The sequence below is a fragment of the Podarcis pityusensis genome (assembly GCF_964106645.2).
Source record: "Podarcis pityusensis genome assembly, chromosome: 3".
Classification (NCBI taxonomy): domain Eukaryota; kingdom Metazoa; phylum Chordata; class Lepidosauria; order Squamata; family Lacertidae; genus Podarcis; species Podarcis pityusensis.
The window spans coordinates 73,148,571-73,164,167 of NC_138026.1; the positions used below are offsets into that span (position 1 = coordinate 73,148,571).

The following is a 15,597-nucleotide window of genomic DNA, read 5'->3' on the forward strand; positions in this document are numbered from 1 at the left end:
ATGTGTATCCTGCATCTAGTTCCTGATATTAGATCAGATATCCAGCTGATGGCGACTGAATGTGCTACAACAGGTGATCTGACTGGTGCAATTCAGCATAATACAACTTGAATGGAGATGTATCTTCTTATCCATCTTGCAGCATAGATTTGAAAGTATATTCTCATCAGTTCCCCTGGGTTGCTATGCATATTTGTGTGTATTACTACATCTTTCAGTTTAAGCAGAGTAAAAGCCATCTGTCAACCTACAGGCACAACTAAAACATTAATTACTGTAATTATCACCTGACACAGCTCTTCCTGAACAGTTGCTGCTACCTAGAATAGACAAGGGCCTAACTCACAAGTCTTTGGATTTATCTACGAACATTATAATACTGGCTGTTTCGTTTTCAAACCCTTCCTCGTTATCTCCAGCGTAGAATAGGCATTTTTTTTCACTGCCAGTTCTGTGAGTTGTAATTTAAATAAATGCTTGTTAAGTGTTTTGGCAATCTAATCCCAATCAACCACCTTATTTTCAACATTATGCTCCTTTTTCTCCTCATAAGGGCAAGACACCTACTTTTTACAGAAAGTGCTCCTGCCTTTTATAGATAGCTACCTTGAGCCTACTCATTAACCATATTGGCATCCTCTTGAATTCATTTGTATGTTTTCTTACATGTGGAACACATTTTACCTGACATTCTATTAGAGAGAATTCAAGGCTACTGGAAATTATTTTATATTTGATCCTCCCCTTTAATTAATACTGTCATTTTTAGGAAGTGCAACATTTCAACATTTTCTGCTATGCTGGTGCAAATGAAAATCTGTGGAGCTACATGGGGAGACACTATTAATGCAAACATTTTGCCATGTGGCGTAGCTTCTTTGCAGCTGTGTTTCAAGTGATTGCTTGCAAGAATGAATAAGTGATGGGCCACATGTTACAGATTTTGCATGTACCCTCTTCTACTGGAAAACACATGAGGCAGATTATCCATGTTTATTTCGCTATGGAAAAACAATTCGGCTATGAAAACACATTGTAGTGCGCTGGTGCTAAGCATGGGTCTCTGCAGTAAAGTTTCTCTATGTTCACATGATGTAATAAATACCTGCTTCCTAGGTTACCAGGTTCAGATTGCATAACTATTATAATGGTAACTTATGCGGTGGTCCACTGATCTGAAGTAGTAATCTTAATTGTCTCATTCAGCATAGTATTTTTGTTGTTCTTGTTAAGTGGAAGAGGAAGAAAAGGTCTAGTGGAAACCACCAGTGTCTGAGAAACCTTTAAAAGATGACAATATGTTGCTTCTTTTTTATAGCTGCCTTAATTTAATTTTCAAGCCATTGTTGAGCATAGTTGACACTTATCCTTGCTGAGGGATTTTGCATCTTGCACTGCAACACTGCTAGAGATTTAGAAAACTTGGAACAGTTGGAGGCTGGGCCCGCATTAGGGCAGACTGCAGGGATTAGTGGTAATAGCAACTGCCAGCCAAGAGGTTCTAATCTAATGTGAGACTGTAAATTGCTGGGTGACCTCATGAAAGTCTCTTGCCCTTGTGGAGCCTTGGTTAACTCTTTAAGGATAAAAACGGGGATCAACTGAAACAAAATAGAACTTGACTGAAAACCAGATGTTGCCTTTTGAGCTCAGCTTCCCTGCGAGTACTTACCAGAATAACGTGGTGGAGAAATATGATGACTGCAGTGCTTCAAAGTCTTCACATGTATCTCTTCAGGAGCTTACAATTTTATCTCAGATGAAACCATTTGTGACATGCACTGCTTGCATCTTGACACTTAGCTTGCAAGAAACAACCATCAAAGGCAGGTAGCAGCTCTGACGCACACCCAAAAGACACTGACTGGCCTAGCAGCTGAAGAAATGACTTGTGCTTGTATCTGGAAACTAAGAGGTTGCATTTAGCTGTCATGGCAATAGATCTAGTTTATTGGGGGGGGGGTGATTTAAACCATAATTTTTCCACCGCTGCCTTCTCTCATTACAACCTCTTGTCTTAATGCATATGTTGTGTAACATAATACTTCCTTTCTGTCCCTTTTGAACCTGCTGTCAATCATTTTCACCCAATTGCCTACAGCAGTGGTTCCCAACTGGTGGTCCACAGACCCCAGGGGGTCTGTGACACCATTCACAAAGCAAAAACTATCATAGAGGTATCAATGTTTTCAAAAGTAGGGGGCTTTGTTTTTAAAAAACAGGAGGTTCGCAGTACTTAGCTAATTGTGAACTACTGGCCTACAGCATTTACTCTGGTTTTGATCATAGCCAGTCACCTTACTGAAAAAACAAACACACACCAGAACCTTTTATTTGATCTTCAGCTGTAATCCACAGACCACTTCAGAAAAAGAACAATATCAAATCCGTTGGCCTTTTCAGCAGTAGGGTATGCAGCGGGTAGCAGAGGCTTACTATGGCTTACAGCTGTCATAAATGCCTGCATCTCATCAGATTTGTTACATGAAACTTAAAAAAGAAATTGTCAGGGGATTGACACAGATGCACCTCACACAGGGCACGGGAGCTATGCAACAGAAACAATTTTGTGCACAGCTGCATATATCTTGATGGAAATCTACCAGAAAAAATTAATGTATGTATTGAGCATGAGAGTTTCTACATATTGGAAAATATACCAACCTTCATTGTCCATGATAATGTGGAGTAAAAGATTAAATGACAACAGACACTTGGAAAGTGGCAAGAATGTTAGGGTTAAATGAACTCATCTGCTCTCAAAATTGATTTTCATTTCCCCTCTCTTATGAATAGAAATGGGATTTCAGAACTTTTTAATATAAGAAGTCAAATGTTAATCAATTCATTGTGTCTACAGTTATAATCTCCCACTGCTGACTTAAGTGGAAGACTGTCATTCATTCAAATAGACAACGTTTTGTGAGAACCTACTTAGAAGCTGAAGGTGATCAAACATTTCATGCATAAAGGAAAAGAGAAAAACTAGGGGTGGTAGAAAACCATTGCTTCATGTGAAAAAATTCAATTCCTCACATCTAGCCTTTGCATAAAAATACAGTGAACTTTTGTGGGTTATAACACTTGACTTTCTGAATGTTTAGATTTTATGTTGTTGGGCTTTGTAGAAATCTCCAATTCCCAGTCTATTTGTCTTTTTGAACTATCTGGGTTTTTATTTTTAAACAGAATCAAGGAATTATTGGGAAAATCTCAGGTGAAGAAGCAAATGATAGCTTTGATTATTACAAGCAGCAGAAGTGTCATGGAAGTGTCAGATCTGTTATAATCCAGCTGCATGAAGCCATACAGGTAAAAGCACTCAGACTGCAGTCCTACAAGCAAGCTTGTTTTCTGCTGCTCCAGAGAGTAGGACCCAAACTAATGCATTCAAATTACAGTGGTACCTCGGGTTACATATGTTCAGGTTACATATGCTTCAGGTTACAGAAATAGTACCTTGGGTTAAGAACTTTGCCTCAGGATGAGAACAGAAATCGTGCTCCGGCGGCGCAGCAGCAGCAGCAGGAGGCCCCATTAGCTAAAGTGGTGCTTCAGGTTAAGAACAGTTTCAGGTTAAGTACGGGCCTCTGGAACAAATTAAGTACTTAACCCAAGGTGCCACTGTACAAGAAATGAGATTCTGACTAAACTTCAGGAAGAACTTTCTGGCAGTAGGAACTGTTCAACAGTGGAATCGACTTCCTCCGGAGGTGGTGGACTCTCCTTCCTTGGAGGTTTTTAAGCAGAATTTGGATGGCCATCTGTCATGGATGCTTTAGTTGAGATTCCTACATTGCAAGGGGGTTGGGCTAGATGACCCACAGTGTCTCTTCCAACTCAAGAATTCTATTCCACCTGGGAGTAAGCCCTGTGGAATTCAAAAGAACTTACCTTCTGAGTGTTAGGATATTTCCGTTCCACCTTAAAAGGGAGCACATAAACATCCTGTGAACAGGACATGCGCAGACTCTGACTCACAAAGCCTGCTCCCTTTTAAGGTGGAACGGAAATATCCTAACACTGAGTACACATACAAATGCTGCACCATCAGAATTTGAAAGACTTTGTACGCAGAGAATTTTTAAAATGTAACTTGACCTTTAGGAGCCTCTTATTATTTTGTTGTTTTTCTTCTTTTCTAAAGGTCTTGGGTTTGGGCACAGGTGATTTGATTGATTGATTAGACAGTTTTATACCACAAAGCAGTTTACATGAAACATCAGTAAATTATTATTTAATTTGAATGTAGACCAAAATGGGTCCAGATAATTCTGCTGGAAGAAGCCCAGTGTAAATAGTCCCCAGTGGGAAATCATATTGCTTGTGAAACACCTGGACGGAGGATGGGTTACAGTAATAATAAATAATACATGCCCCCACAGCTTACCTTGGGAATCGTTGGCATGCAATTCCAATATATACTCACACTGGGAATCCTAGTGCAGTGATATTCTGTGAAAGGTCGTATAAATCCCATCTGAGTTAGTAGGAATTAAATTAGTCTAGAACTGCAGCCATAGGAAGGAATTAAAAGTTGCACCAAGGTAAGTGTTCTGTCAGTGCGGGAATTTCAGCTTGCCGGACAGAATGATCTCCCCTCTCCTCTCCATGTGCTGTTCTGGGGGCTATCCCACCCCATTCCTGTCTGAACCTCCTGGCCAGATCCAGTTCCCAATCCCTGCAATAAGGGGATGGGGATATATATATATATATATATATATATATATATATATATACACACACACACACACACCGTATTTTTCGTCCTCCTGCAGGACCTCCTGCCGGGCGCGCAAGGCTTGCAGACACTCACCCGAAGCACGGGGAGCCCTCCGGAGGGCTCCCCGTGCTTTGGGCGACAGGCTGCTGCCCCAAGCCTTGCGCGCTTGGCGGGACCTCCCGCCAGGCGCGCAAGGCTTGCGGACACTCGCCCGAAGCACAGGGAGCCATCCGGAGGGCTGCGCGTGCTTCGGGCGGCAGGCTGCCGCCCCAAGCCTCGCACACCCGGCGGGACCTCCCGCCGGGCGCGCGAGGCTTGCGGACACTTGCCGGGGCTGCAGGCTGCTGCCCGCAAGCCTCGTGAGCCCGCGGGAACTCCTGCCGGGCTTGCGGATAGCTTCCTGAAGCCTGGAGAGCGAGAGGGGTCAGTGCGCACCGATGCCTCTCGCTCTCCAGGCTTCAGCGAAAGACTGCATTCGCCCCATAGGACGCACACACATTTCCCCTTCATTTTTGGAGGGGAAAAAGTGCGTCCTATGAGGCGAAAAATACGGTATACAGTGGTGCCTCGCAAGACGAAATTAATTCGTTCCGCGAGTTTTGTCGTCTTGCGATTTTTTTCGTCTTGCGAAGCACGGTGTCGGGAAAGTTTTGGAAAAGCTTCAAAAATCACCAAAGTCTTTAAAAACCTCAAAAAAGGCTACCACACCGCGTTCTATGAGTTGCTCCTCGAAGTCAAGTCGCAACTGTATTAACGGTGTTAAGAAAAAGGAAACAAACTTGCAAGACGTTTCCGTCTTGCGAAGCAAGCCCATAGGGAAAATCGTCTTGCGAAGCAGCTCAAAAAACAAAAAACCCTTTCGTCTAGCGAGTTTTTTGTCTTGCGAGGCATTCGTCTTGCGAGGTACCACTGTATATACACACATGAAGCTGCTCCTTTGCTTTTTCTCTTCCAATACCCTAAAGAGTGTTCCTAGGGATGCTGATGGTGCTGTGGTCTAAACCACTGAGCCTCTTGGGCTTGCTGATCAGAAGGTTGGCAGTTTGAATCCCCACAATGTAGTGAGCTCCTGTTGCTCTGTCCCAGCTCCTGCCAACCTAGCAGTTCGAAAGCACACCAGTGCAAGTAGATAAATAGGTACCACTACGACGGGAAGGTAAACGGCGTTTCCGTGTGCTCTGGCTTCCATCATGGTGTTTCATTGTGCCAGAAGCGGTTTAGTCATGCTGGTCACATGACCCGGAAAGCTATCTGTGGACAAATGCCGGCTCCCTCGGCCTGAAAGCGAGATGAGCACCACAACCCCATAGTCGCCTTTGACTGGACTTAACCATGCAGGGGTCCTTTACCTTACATTTACCTTAAATACTGTTCTTTCTGTTTCTTAAATAGAAATTAAAGCAAGAAGTGAAGAATCTCCGTTTGTCTGCCCTCACATTCTCCAGAGATGTCCAGCATCAGAGCAAAACTTACCTTGGTCAGATTTTGGCTGCTGTCCAAAGGCTTCAGATGCATAATGAGGCTATGCAAAGTAAGAGATGAGTACCTTTGAAAGCTTATCAGGCTGGCATCTAAGGTGCTTGAACCATATGAGCAGTGCCACCGTTGGTAGCAGCTCACAGAATTTGCAATGAAAGTTCTGGCTTTGGGTTGAGAGGCAACTTTTTGCTGCTGCCAGGACTTCACACGAAGCAGATGTACTGCACCAACAGCATACTACATCTCTGGTCCACTCAGAGAGTGGATGGGTTGTCTTCCTGTCCCCTTGGACTAAGAGTTACAGGGGTTAGGCAAAAGCACCTAGCCATAACTAAAAGTAGTGATAAGGTTAGAACTTACTGGGAAATGATATATAATGAAATAAAAAGGATGTTTAAAATAACCTTTGTAAAAAACCCAGAAGCTTTTCTTTTGGGAATTATAGGGACAGAACATCCTAAACTATATAGAAGCGTATTCATGTATGCTACTACAGCGGCAAGAATGTTACTTGCCCCAAAATGGAAAGAGGCAGAAGTCCCAGCAAAGGAAGAATGGATACAAAAACTTATAGAATATGCAGAAATGGCAAAACTTAGCAGAAGAATAAGAAATCAAGATAACTTTTTTTTTAATATAAAAAAATGGAAATGGTTTATTGAATATTTACAGATAAACAGATAAAAACATTGGCAGGATTATTGTAATAACCTGCAGTTTCATAAGAGTGTATATTTAAAGAAGATGAATAAATGAGCAAATTAAGTTAATTTGGATATGTAGAAGATATTAAAAACAAATTTAAGGAACCGCAGGAAGGGGGAAGGAAGTCAGGTTTTGAAATGCCAAAATGATTGTAAAATTAGTGAAATGTATAAAATTAGTGAAATGTATAAACTTTAAAAGTAGGAATTTGAAAAAAAAATATTTTTTTTAATGAAAGTAGTGATGAGGTGGAGCATGTTTCTATGGAAACTGAGCAATGAAAATACAAGCACAGGTCTGGGCAGCCTGTGGTTTTTGAAATGATGCTGGAGAACACTGTCTATGGCTACCAGCCACAATGGCAATGGTCTTCCTTCACTGTCAGAGGCAGTAGGCCTCTGAAAACCAGTTGCACAAGTTGTCACAAGTGAGGAGAGCACTGTTGCATTCATGTCCAGCTTATGACCAGCTGCTGTGAGAACAGGATGCTAGCTAGATGGGCCTTTTGCCGGATTGAGCAGGGCTCTTTTTATGGCCTTCCATTAGACTCAAATTCCCAATTGCCCCAGTCAGAATTGCCAGTAGTTTAGGATGATGGGAGTTGTAGTCCAGTGACATCTGAAGGACCACAGCTGCCTTACTTTTAATATAAACATTGCCCAAGTACTTCGGTTCAAGGTCCATCTTGCCCAGCACTCTGTTCCCAGCAGCAGCTGACTGAATACCCCTGGATGCTCCCAAGCAAGACACAAAGCAGCAGCAAAGTGCAATTTGGGTAGAGCTATGGCATACCACCATGATGCACCCATGGCAGAGCTTCTCTACCCATGGACCATACAAATGTTTTCAGTGCAGAGAACAAAGTCTCAAATGAGAGTGCTGGACTTGAGGCTCTCTGTGATAATATTTGCATATTCCATTTTTATATGGCTTCTTGCTTGGAGGCATCAGTGTGCAGATGCTCTCAGGCCCATGCCTGAGGGGGAAATAGCCTAACAGTTCTGTGAACATTTGTGATAATGTCTTTTCAGCCTTTCAGACCAGAGCCTTTGAACTTGAGCAGTCCTTGCATGAAGTAAACGAGCGATACCAGAAAGAAAAACAAAGGAGAAAAGTACTTCATAACAGTTTAATTGTAAGTGTCCTGGTAATTGAGTCTGCAGTGCCTTTTAAAAGATCTGCATAAATATCATAGTTGCCAGTGTGCAACTTGAGATGACTTTCCAGTTCCTTTTTATCAGTTCCTGTATCTGCATGGGAGGCTGTGCTCATGGCTTCTCTTGTCTGCTCTTTCCAAGGCCTGTTGCCTTCCCTTTATTCCCAGCTGCTGTGGGACAAAATGAAACAGCCTCTTCAAACTGTGGGGCTTTTTCAAGAAACAGTTGGGTTGTCTGAATTGCAACCTTTTAAAATATGCCTTGACTTCATGTGCTGTGTAATAACATTTACTTTCACTAGTGCATCAGTCAGATTACAGTGTCTTAAAAATGGGGAAAGAAAGGCAGACTAAGGAGATTAAGACCATCATCTTTCATCAAAATCCTGGTCTGGGGTAAAACCACCTTGGACACTTTTTCACTCTCTGTGGTAATTTAATGAGGCAGAGCTTCAATAGTCATGAGGCAAGATAGCAACACCACAACTTTCTGTATTTTCTTACCGCATCTGATTCACACCATTTCATTCACGAGTTTTTAAAACTGCTGACTATGTTTCTGCGTTGCATCCTCAGGAACTAAGGGGAAATATCAGAGTCCATTGCAGGATCCGCCCATTGTTACCATTTGATACACCTCCTGGAGAGTCAGACTTAAAAGACAGGTAATTTATTTCATGAATATAGTTATGTTAACTGACACTCGGATGTCTTTCCGGCGCCAGGAAAAGACCTTTTTATTTTCCTAGGCTTTTAAACTTTTGTTGGTCTGTTTTATTTGGGTGTTGCTTTAATAGAGTTGCTGTTTTTGGCTGAATTTATGAGTGTTAGATATTTATTGTAAGCCACGCAGATAATGTGTTTGAAAGCTCGGGTACAAATCTGAATGATAAACAGTCTAATTGTTCTCCTTCTATTTGAAAATGTTGGTTAGATTCTGCATTTTTACATACATTGGAAGACATTTCCACTTTACAAGTGGGATCTGCAACAAACTTGCATTGTATCCTCACACCCTAACAGGAATGTTCCTGTTTAGAATTCCAGCCAGTCAGATGTGTTCTCCTCCAAGGCAGTAGTGGGATCAAGCAAGCCAGTTTACTCCTCTGTCTCCCAGTTGTCCATTTTTCCTCAACAAACATTCAACATTCTTTAGCTCTTGCAAGCCATTGAGCATGATGAATCCTCTTTTGGCTCAGGAGGTTTTTGGTGGGTCGAGGGGGGGGGTTGTCATGTCCCTTTTGGTTTTTAAAAATGTTTTGTATTTTTGTGTGCTCGTGGGCTCATCCAGGCATGTTAATGGTTCCCTCTTGCTTCTCCAATTCTGTAGGCACTCAACCATCTGAATTCTCTGTTAAAGGAAATTAGGGTGATCTTTACTCATGTCTCCTTTTATAGCCTTCCAGCTTCTTAGATCTGGAGGATTCTGACATCACCATTGTCGGGTTCAGATTACAGGAGGTAACAACGTGCTTGGGCTCTGACATTCAAGCCCTGCCCCCAGCATCCCCATACGTGTGGCCCTCCCCACTCCATCCCCAACCTTCCTCAGGCTGAGCAAGGAAGCTGCAAGAGGGCTTTTATTTGCCTTTCCTTGGAATGCCATGCATGACTGGGGACCCTGTTTCATGCCCCTGTCTCCATTCATTGATTCAACATTTTGTCTTTATCTTCTGATTAGCTTTCATGAAGGTGGAAGCGCCTCTGAAACATCCTTTTGTATCCTCTGAGCTTGGCAGATCTTGTGCATAACTCAGTATGGAAGATGCTGTGAGGGCAGAAAAGAAAGCAGAGATGCTTTCTGCCTGGCTTCCTCGCATAATCCTCCCCGTACTCCAGGCTTGGTGGAGCCCCAGGAAACAGTTTGGGGGGCTGAACAAAGCCCTTTCCAGACTGCTAGCTATCCTTTTTCCTTTAAAGAAAGTAATGGGATTTTTCTTCCCAATGAATCTGTGAGTACACTATCAACAAAGACAATGAAAGATGGAGCCTTGAAAGTAGGCAATTCCCCTTCCTTATTGGCTCTTCCAGGTGACCTGCTTGTTGAGCATGTATCACGATGTACATGAAAGCTACATCATAACTGGTCTTTTGTTCTGATTTGTTTATGGTCTGGTTAGATGACAGTGATCAATCATCCCGCATTCATCCTGATTTCCTTACAGGGTGCTTGTACATCTTCCCATTAATCATGTCTTCCTTTCACACACCTTAATGCACATCCTTGTCACTTTGCAAACTGCAAGAAGTCCCATTATTTTCGAAAGTGGATCTCTTGGGTGACAGAGCACTTTAATACACTTTAATTGTGCAAACTTGAATCTCTCCTGCAAAACATTGGCAATCTGGAGGCACCCAGAATGACTGTATTGAGTGTTTGTTTTTCTTACGTTGCTCACCAAACTGTCTTGCTGTTCAGGTTCCATTAACTCACCCTTTTCCCATGTCACATCCCTCTCGAAGGCTGAAAGAACAGAAGGGATAGGCTGATGTAGCAAGCCTATACTGCTACTTTATAATCTGTTGCTTTGTAATCAACCCTGATGTAGGGAAATCAATCCCAGAAAGCCACAAGAAGTGTCTCTTTATGTTTGCTTGTATATGGGTTTAAGAAGGTTGTATTTATTTCTGTTTGCTAAGGTTTGGGAAGGGGGGAGGAATAAAATACTGCTGCAATTTGAAAAGAAATTACAACTAAGAGGAGAGCTGTGTAATCTAGGATTTTTATGGCTCCAAGGAACACAATTGTTTTTCTGAGGCTCTCCAAATAGCGGTACGTTTATCTGCAAAACTGCAGCGCAAAGCGGAGTGGTCAGTGCTCCAGCACAGGTCTCAGCATCCAGTGTTTCTCCGCTCTCCCCATACATTTCTCAGCAAAACTTCCTTTTCTCCCAGCACTTACACAGGTAGGCCCACACAGCTACAGCTGCGCACTCACACTTCCATTTCCCTTCATGTAGTGCTCTGTTTTTCATGTTGTCCAAGTTGCTAGCGCTCACACTGTGTTACGAGCTGAGGGTGGAATTCAGTGTAGCGCTAAGGAGTATGCATGTGAGGAACGAGGTCCGTTGGCACCACGGGATTGTCCCCTCTGCTCCCTGTGCCTCCTAAGCTTGTCCTGGGCATTCCCCCACATCTTCTGGAGCAGATTTAGGGGGGAAGGATGGGGGAGAGTGGACCTTGTTTTCCATACGCAACAATTAGTTGACTCCTGCCCATAGTTTGAGCCTGCATGTTTATTATTTTTCATTTGGAAATAGCAACTGGGGGGTGGGCGTTGATCAGAATTGGGATCATAGAGGGGATAGAAGGTTTTTAAAGCCATTTTAACCCACAAAGCAAGGTCCTGACAAAGATCCTCCACACTTGTTGTTTGTTTCTTTCCAATAACTGCTCCCAACAGTAGAGGAGTTGCGTGAGCAAATTCTGAGACGGTTGCTAATGACCCAAATGGGTTGGGTAACGTCTCTCTTCCTGTGATGGTGGCAGAAGAAAAGCATCTATACCCCACGCTTCAGCCTGAAAAGCTCTCAGGGTGGCTTGCATATCAATAAAAACAACACAGCCCCTGCCCTCTGTCTAAAAAGACACAGCACATAAGGAAAAAGGAATGGGGAAGGAAGAGGAAAACATTCATACTCCGGCACCAAATTCTTAATGTTGCAAGGTTCTTATAATGACTAGCTTGGATGGGAAGAGACTGTTTACAGTACAAAAGCAGACCTTGGTGGCCCCTGAGAAATACTCTTCCTGGAAGTGACTATAATGCTGGAAGTTGTTGACCTTATAGGGTGGGGTCTTCACTTGGCCTAGCTGGAATTGCTTCTTGTAAGTCGCATCATGACAGGGAGACTCATACTGGCCCAGCTGGTGCTACCATTCTCAGAGGAGATGGTCCTCTCTTTCTCCTCAGAGGACAGCTGGACTTGATAGTCTCTGGGGGAAGCAGCAGCAAATGAAGGTGGCTGTTCTTGTTTGGATGCCATCTGCATATTTTATTACCAGGAATGTGGCCTCTGCTTGCCTCTGTTCTGGCGAGGCAGTCACAGTATTCAGAGCTCTGGGGAAATTTATTATGTAAGGAACAGGAAAAGGTGGTGTTTGCACATGGTATCACAACTATTTGGCAATTTCCACACCTGGGGTCACAGTCTGAGCTTAAGACCATTCCTGCAGCTTGCTTATCTTTGTGGTTATTCTAGCCCTGACTGTGTCTCTGCCTCCTGGTTGTCAGGTTCACTCAAGGGTGAGTAGCACTCAATGTGAGCCTAGGAGAATAATCAGAAAACTCTTCCCCATCTAGCCAGAAGGCCAGTGTAGGTTCTACAGGGAGAAGCAAGGGGCACACATTTTGCCACTAACCTGTGGCATATCATTGGGCCTTAGGCCCCTTGGTTTCTTGGGCATTTGTGCAATTGGCTGTTTTGTTAAAGTTTATGCAAATTGCTGGTTGTGTTCTTCTTGAATGTTTTGTAAGTTAATACATTTTGTTGTCAAAAAGGCAGAGAAAAATCCCAGAAAATGTGGTGTGTGAAGCTGATGATGTGAGTATATTTAAGTTTCTATGGCTTTTAATGCTTGTGTTTTCTGTTTTTATTGCTGTAAACCGCTTATCCCTTGTGGGATAAGAATGAGTGGACCGTGATATCTTCACTTTCCAAGAGCTTTACATCCTCACATGCAGCATTCGCTTTATGACTGACTCCCCATCCCCATGTTACCCTCCCCATTTCTCCATCACACTGTATAGCCTCCTTAGTGACTGTGGCTAGGAAGTTATTTCTGGCACTGTGAAGTGAGTTCTGGCCGTCCCTTGTTAATCATTTTCTTCTAGCATATCAATGTGCAAAAGGCTTTGTTTGCCCTCACTGTAACTCTGCGTGTGCATCTGTGTAAGTGTAAGGGGTTACAGTCGTACCTTGGAAGTTGGAGGGAATCCATTCTGGAAGTCTGTTCGACTTCCAAAACGTTCAGAAACCAAGGTGCAGTTTCTGATTGGCTGCAGGAAGCTCTGTAAGCCCCGTCAGACATTCGGCTTCCAAAAATAGTTTGCAAACCAGAAGTCACTTCTGGGTTTGTGGCGTTCGGGAGCCAAAACCTTTGAGAACTAACCTGTTCAAAAACCAAGGTACGACTGTATTCTTATTCCAGTTTTTCAGGTAGACCAAGGCTGACAGGGTTACTTGTGATGACACAATGATATGTGAGCATTCCCAGCATTCGAATCCAGTGCTTGGCCCACCAGATCACACACCTGAGTTCTGTCAGTGGCACTTCAACTCCAATAATAAAAGTTATTTCCTGCCTTAAACTACTTGTAGTTGCTTCACTGATGCCTTGCCAGAGGCTAGAAATACAGTGTCTAAAATGTAGCTGCCTACCAAGCCTTGCTTTCAAGTGCATTAAAGGGAACCTGGCTTAAATCCACCAAAGCAGGGGGGCTTGAGAGCTGAGCTGCAAATCCAGATGGCATTCCAGTATTAATTAAGCCCATTACCAAGAAATAACATTTGAAAGGCATGGAGCTAAGATGGAGTTTTAAATTCAGGTTTTGCAGTAATTTTCTTGACTATTAGGGCTTTCCGTCAGATACTCTTCATTATTTACACTTCATGCAAGTGTGCAGCCAATTTTCCTTTTATGGTAGCATATAAAATGCAGCAAAAGAGCACATGAACATATGTAGCTGTGTTATATTTGCTCAGGCCTTCTGTCCACCTAGCCCAGTGCTTTCTGCCTGGCTTGGCAGCATCTATTACAGGATTTCAGATTGCAATCTTTCCCATCATTTCTTTCTTCCTTTTGTGTAAGTGATGATGCTGGGGATTGATCTTGGGGTCGTCTGCAGGCAAAGCGCCTTATCCACCACTGAGTTATGGTGCTTCCATGCATTAGATTTACTCTGTCCCCTATACAAACTAGGCATGTACTTGGATCCATTCAAACACAGGCTTAATGGGCTGTTTTGGAGGAGGGTGTACTCCTCTTATGGTTTTTAAAAATAATAATACTTTGCATACTTCTGCAGACCTAAGGCTTTCCCAAAGCATGTTGATACTTCATGCTTGTCTCTCATTTTGACTCCAACCACCCCTGTTGACACTCATCACCTGAATTTGCTATTTATCTTATGGAAATCTTCTGTGCAAATGCTTGATTTTGAAGATTGCATTTTAGAATATATGCTTTTGACACTGACCAAACGGAAGGTTCTGGGTTTTGATTCACAGAGTTCAATTCATCTAGAGTCTAGATTCTAGACCAACTGCTGAAATAAAACATGATAGCCTCTAGGGCTGAGCGATGTCTGGTTTATCACTAACTAAACATCACAATATATCACAATGTACCAATATATCATGATGTCTGAAATAAGGTGGAACTATGTAGAGGCAAACAGAAGGACAGGGTGATATCTGGTTTTCAACTTTGTGATATATCACCAACTAAACATCACAATATACTGATATATCACAACGTCTTTAATATGGATGGAACTATGTAGAGGGGAGCAGGGTAATGTCCTGGCAACTGCTACTACATTTTTACTTACCTTTAACATATTGTTACAACTGTTATTTTATAGTAGAGTGCAACAGGGATGGCAAAAATCATGAGAGAAGCGATGACTGGCTTCACAGTTTTCCCATACAGTAGAACCTCGTGTTACGTACTGTCCTCCTTGTGAATGCTGTGGGTTACGAGCTCCGCTAACCTGGAAGTAGATGCCCCTTGTTGCGAACTTTGCTCTGGGATGTGAGCAGAAGTCGCATGTGGCAGCAGCGGGAGGTGCCATTAGCGAAAGCGTGCCTCATGTCACAGCTTAAGAATGGACCTCCGGAACAAATTAAGTTAATAACTGGAGGTACCACTGTATTGCATTTTTTTTTACGTAGCGCACACACACACTGTGATTCGCAATATACCACCATCTCAAATATTGTGAAACCGTTACCATGATGTGGACCAGTTTTGGATGATGTATTGATACATCTCCCAGCCCTAATAGCTTCCACCAAATACATACCTAGCAAATCCTTGACTAAGGAAGGAGATTTTTCAGTTAGAGTCAGAAACTAGCATCACTGGGACACATCCAGCACTTTGTTAGTTTGGACTCCTAATGGCATTTGCGTCTGAATCAGCAGAATGTAGATGAGGGCTGGTTTGGTATAGTGGTTAGTATTTTGGACCTAGGTTCAAATCCTCATTTAGCCATAACACTCATTGAGTGACTTTCAGCAAGTCACCCTTTCAGCCCAACCTACCTCCCAGATTGTTGAGAAGATAAAATAGAGGAGAAACTATATACACCATCCTGAGCTCCATGGGTAGGGGGAAGGTGTGATATAAATGTAATAAACAGATGCATAGGAGCTATAGCAATGGGACATGGCAAGCTGACCCTTTGGCTTGGCTTGCTCACCCACTCCTCTCCCTTAATGTGACCCTCCAACAAAGCTCGTTGCTATGTTCTCCATGCTACTAGAAAAGCATTATGAACCCATTGCTTCCATATTGTTTCCAGTTCTAT

At 42.9% G+C, this 15,597-nt stretch overlaps 1 protein-coding gene across 2 annotated transcripts in view; it reads left to right on the top strand.

The window, feature by feature from the left end:
- The window catches only part of KIF25 (kinesin family member 25), a 46,801-nt gene that overhangs the window by 5,465 nt on the left and 25,739 nt on the right, over positions 1 to 15,597 (top strand). For both annotated transcript variants that reach the window (XM_080999817.1, XM_080999816.1), the window contains 5 exons: positions 3,190 to 3,312; positions 6,116 to 6,254; positions 7,939 to 8,042; positions 8,640 to 8,728; positions 12,565 to 12,607. In XM_080999817.1, the coding sequence (XP_080855943.1) occupies positions 3,190 to 3,312; positions 6,116 to 6,254; positions 7,939 to 8,042; positions 8,640 to 8,728; positions 12,565 to 12,607 (498 nt within the window). The remainder of the gene's footprint in view (positions 1 to 3,189; positions 3,313 to 6,115; positions 6,255 to 7,938; positions 8,043 to 8,639; positions 8,729 to 12,564; positions 12,608 to 15,597) is intronic.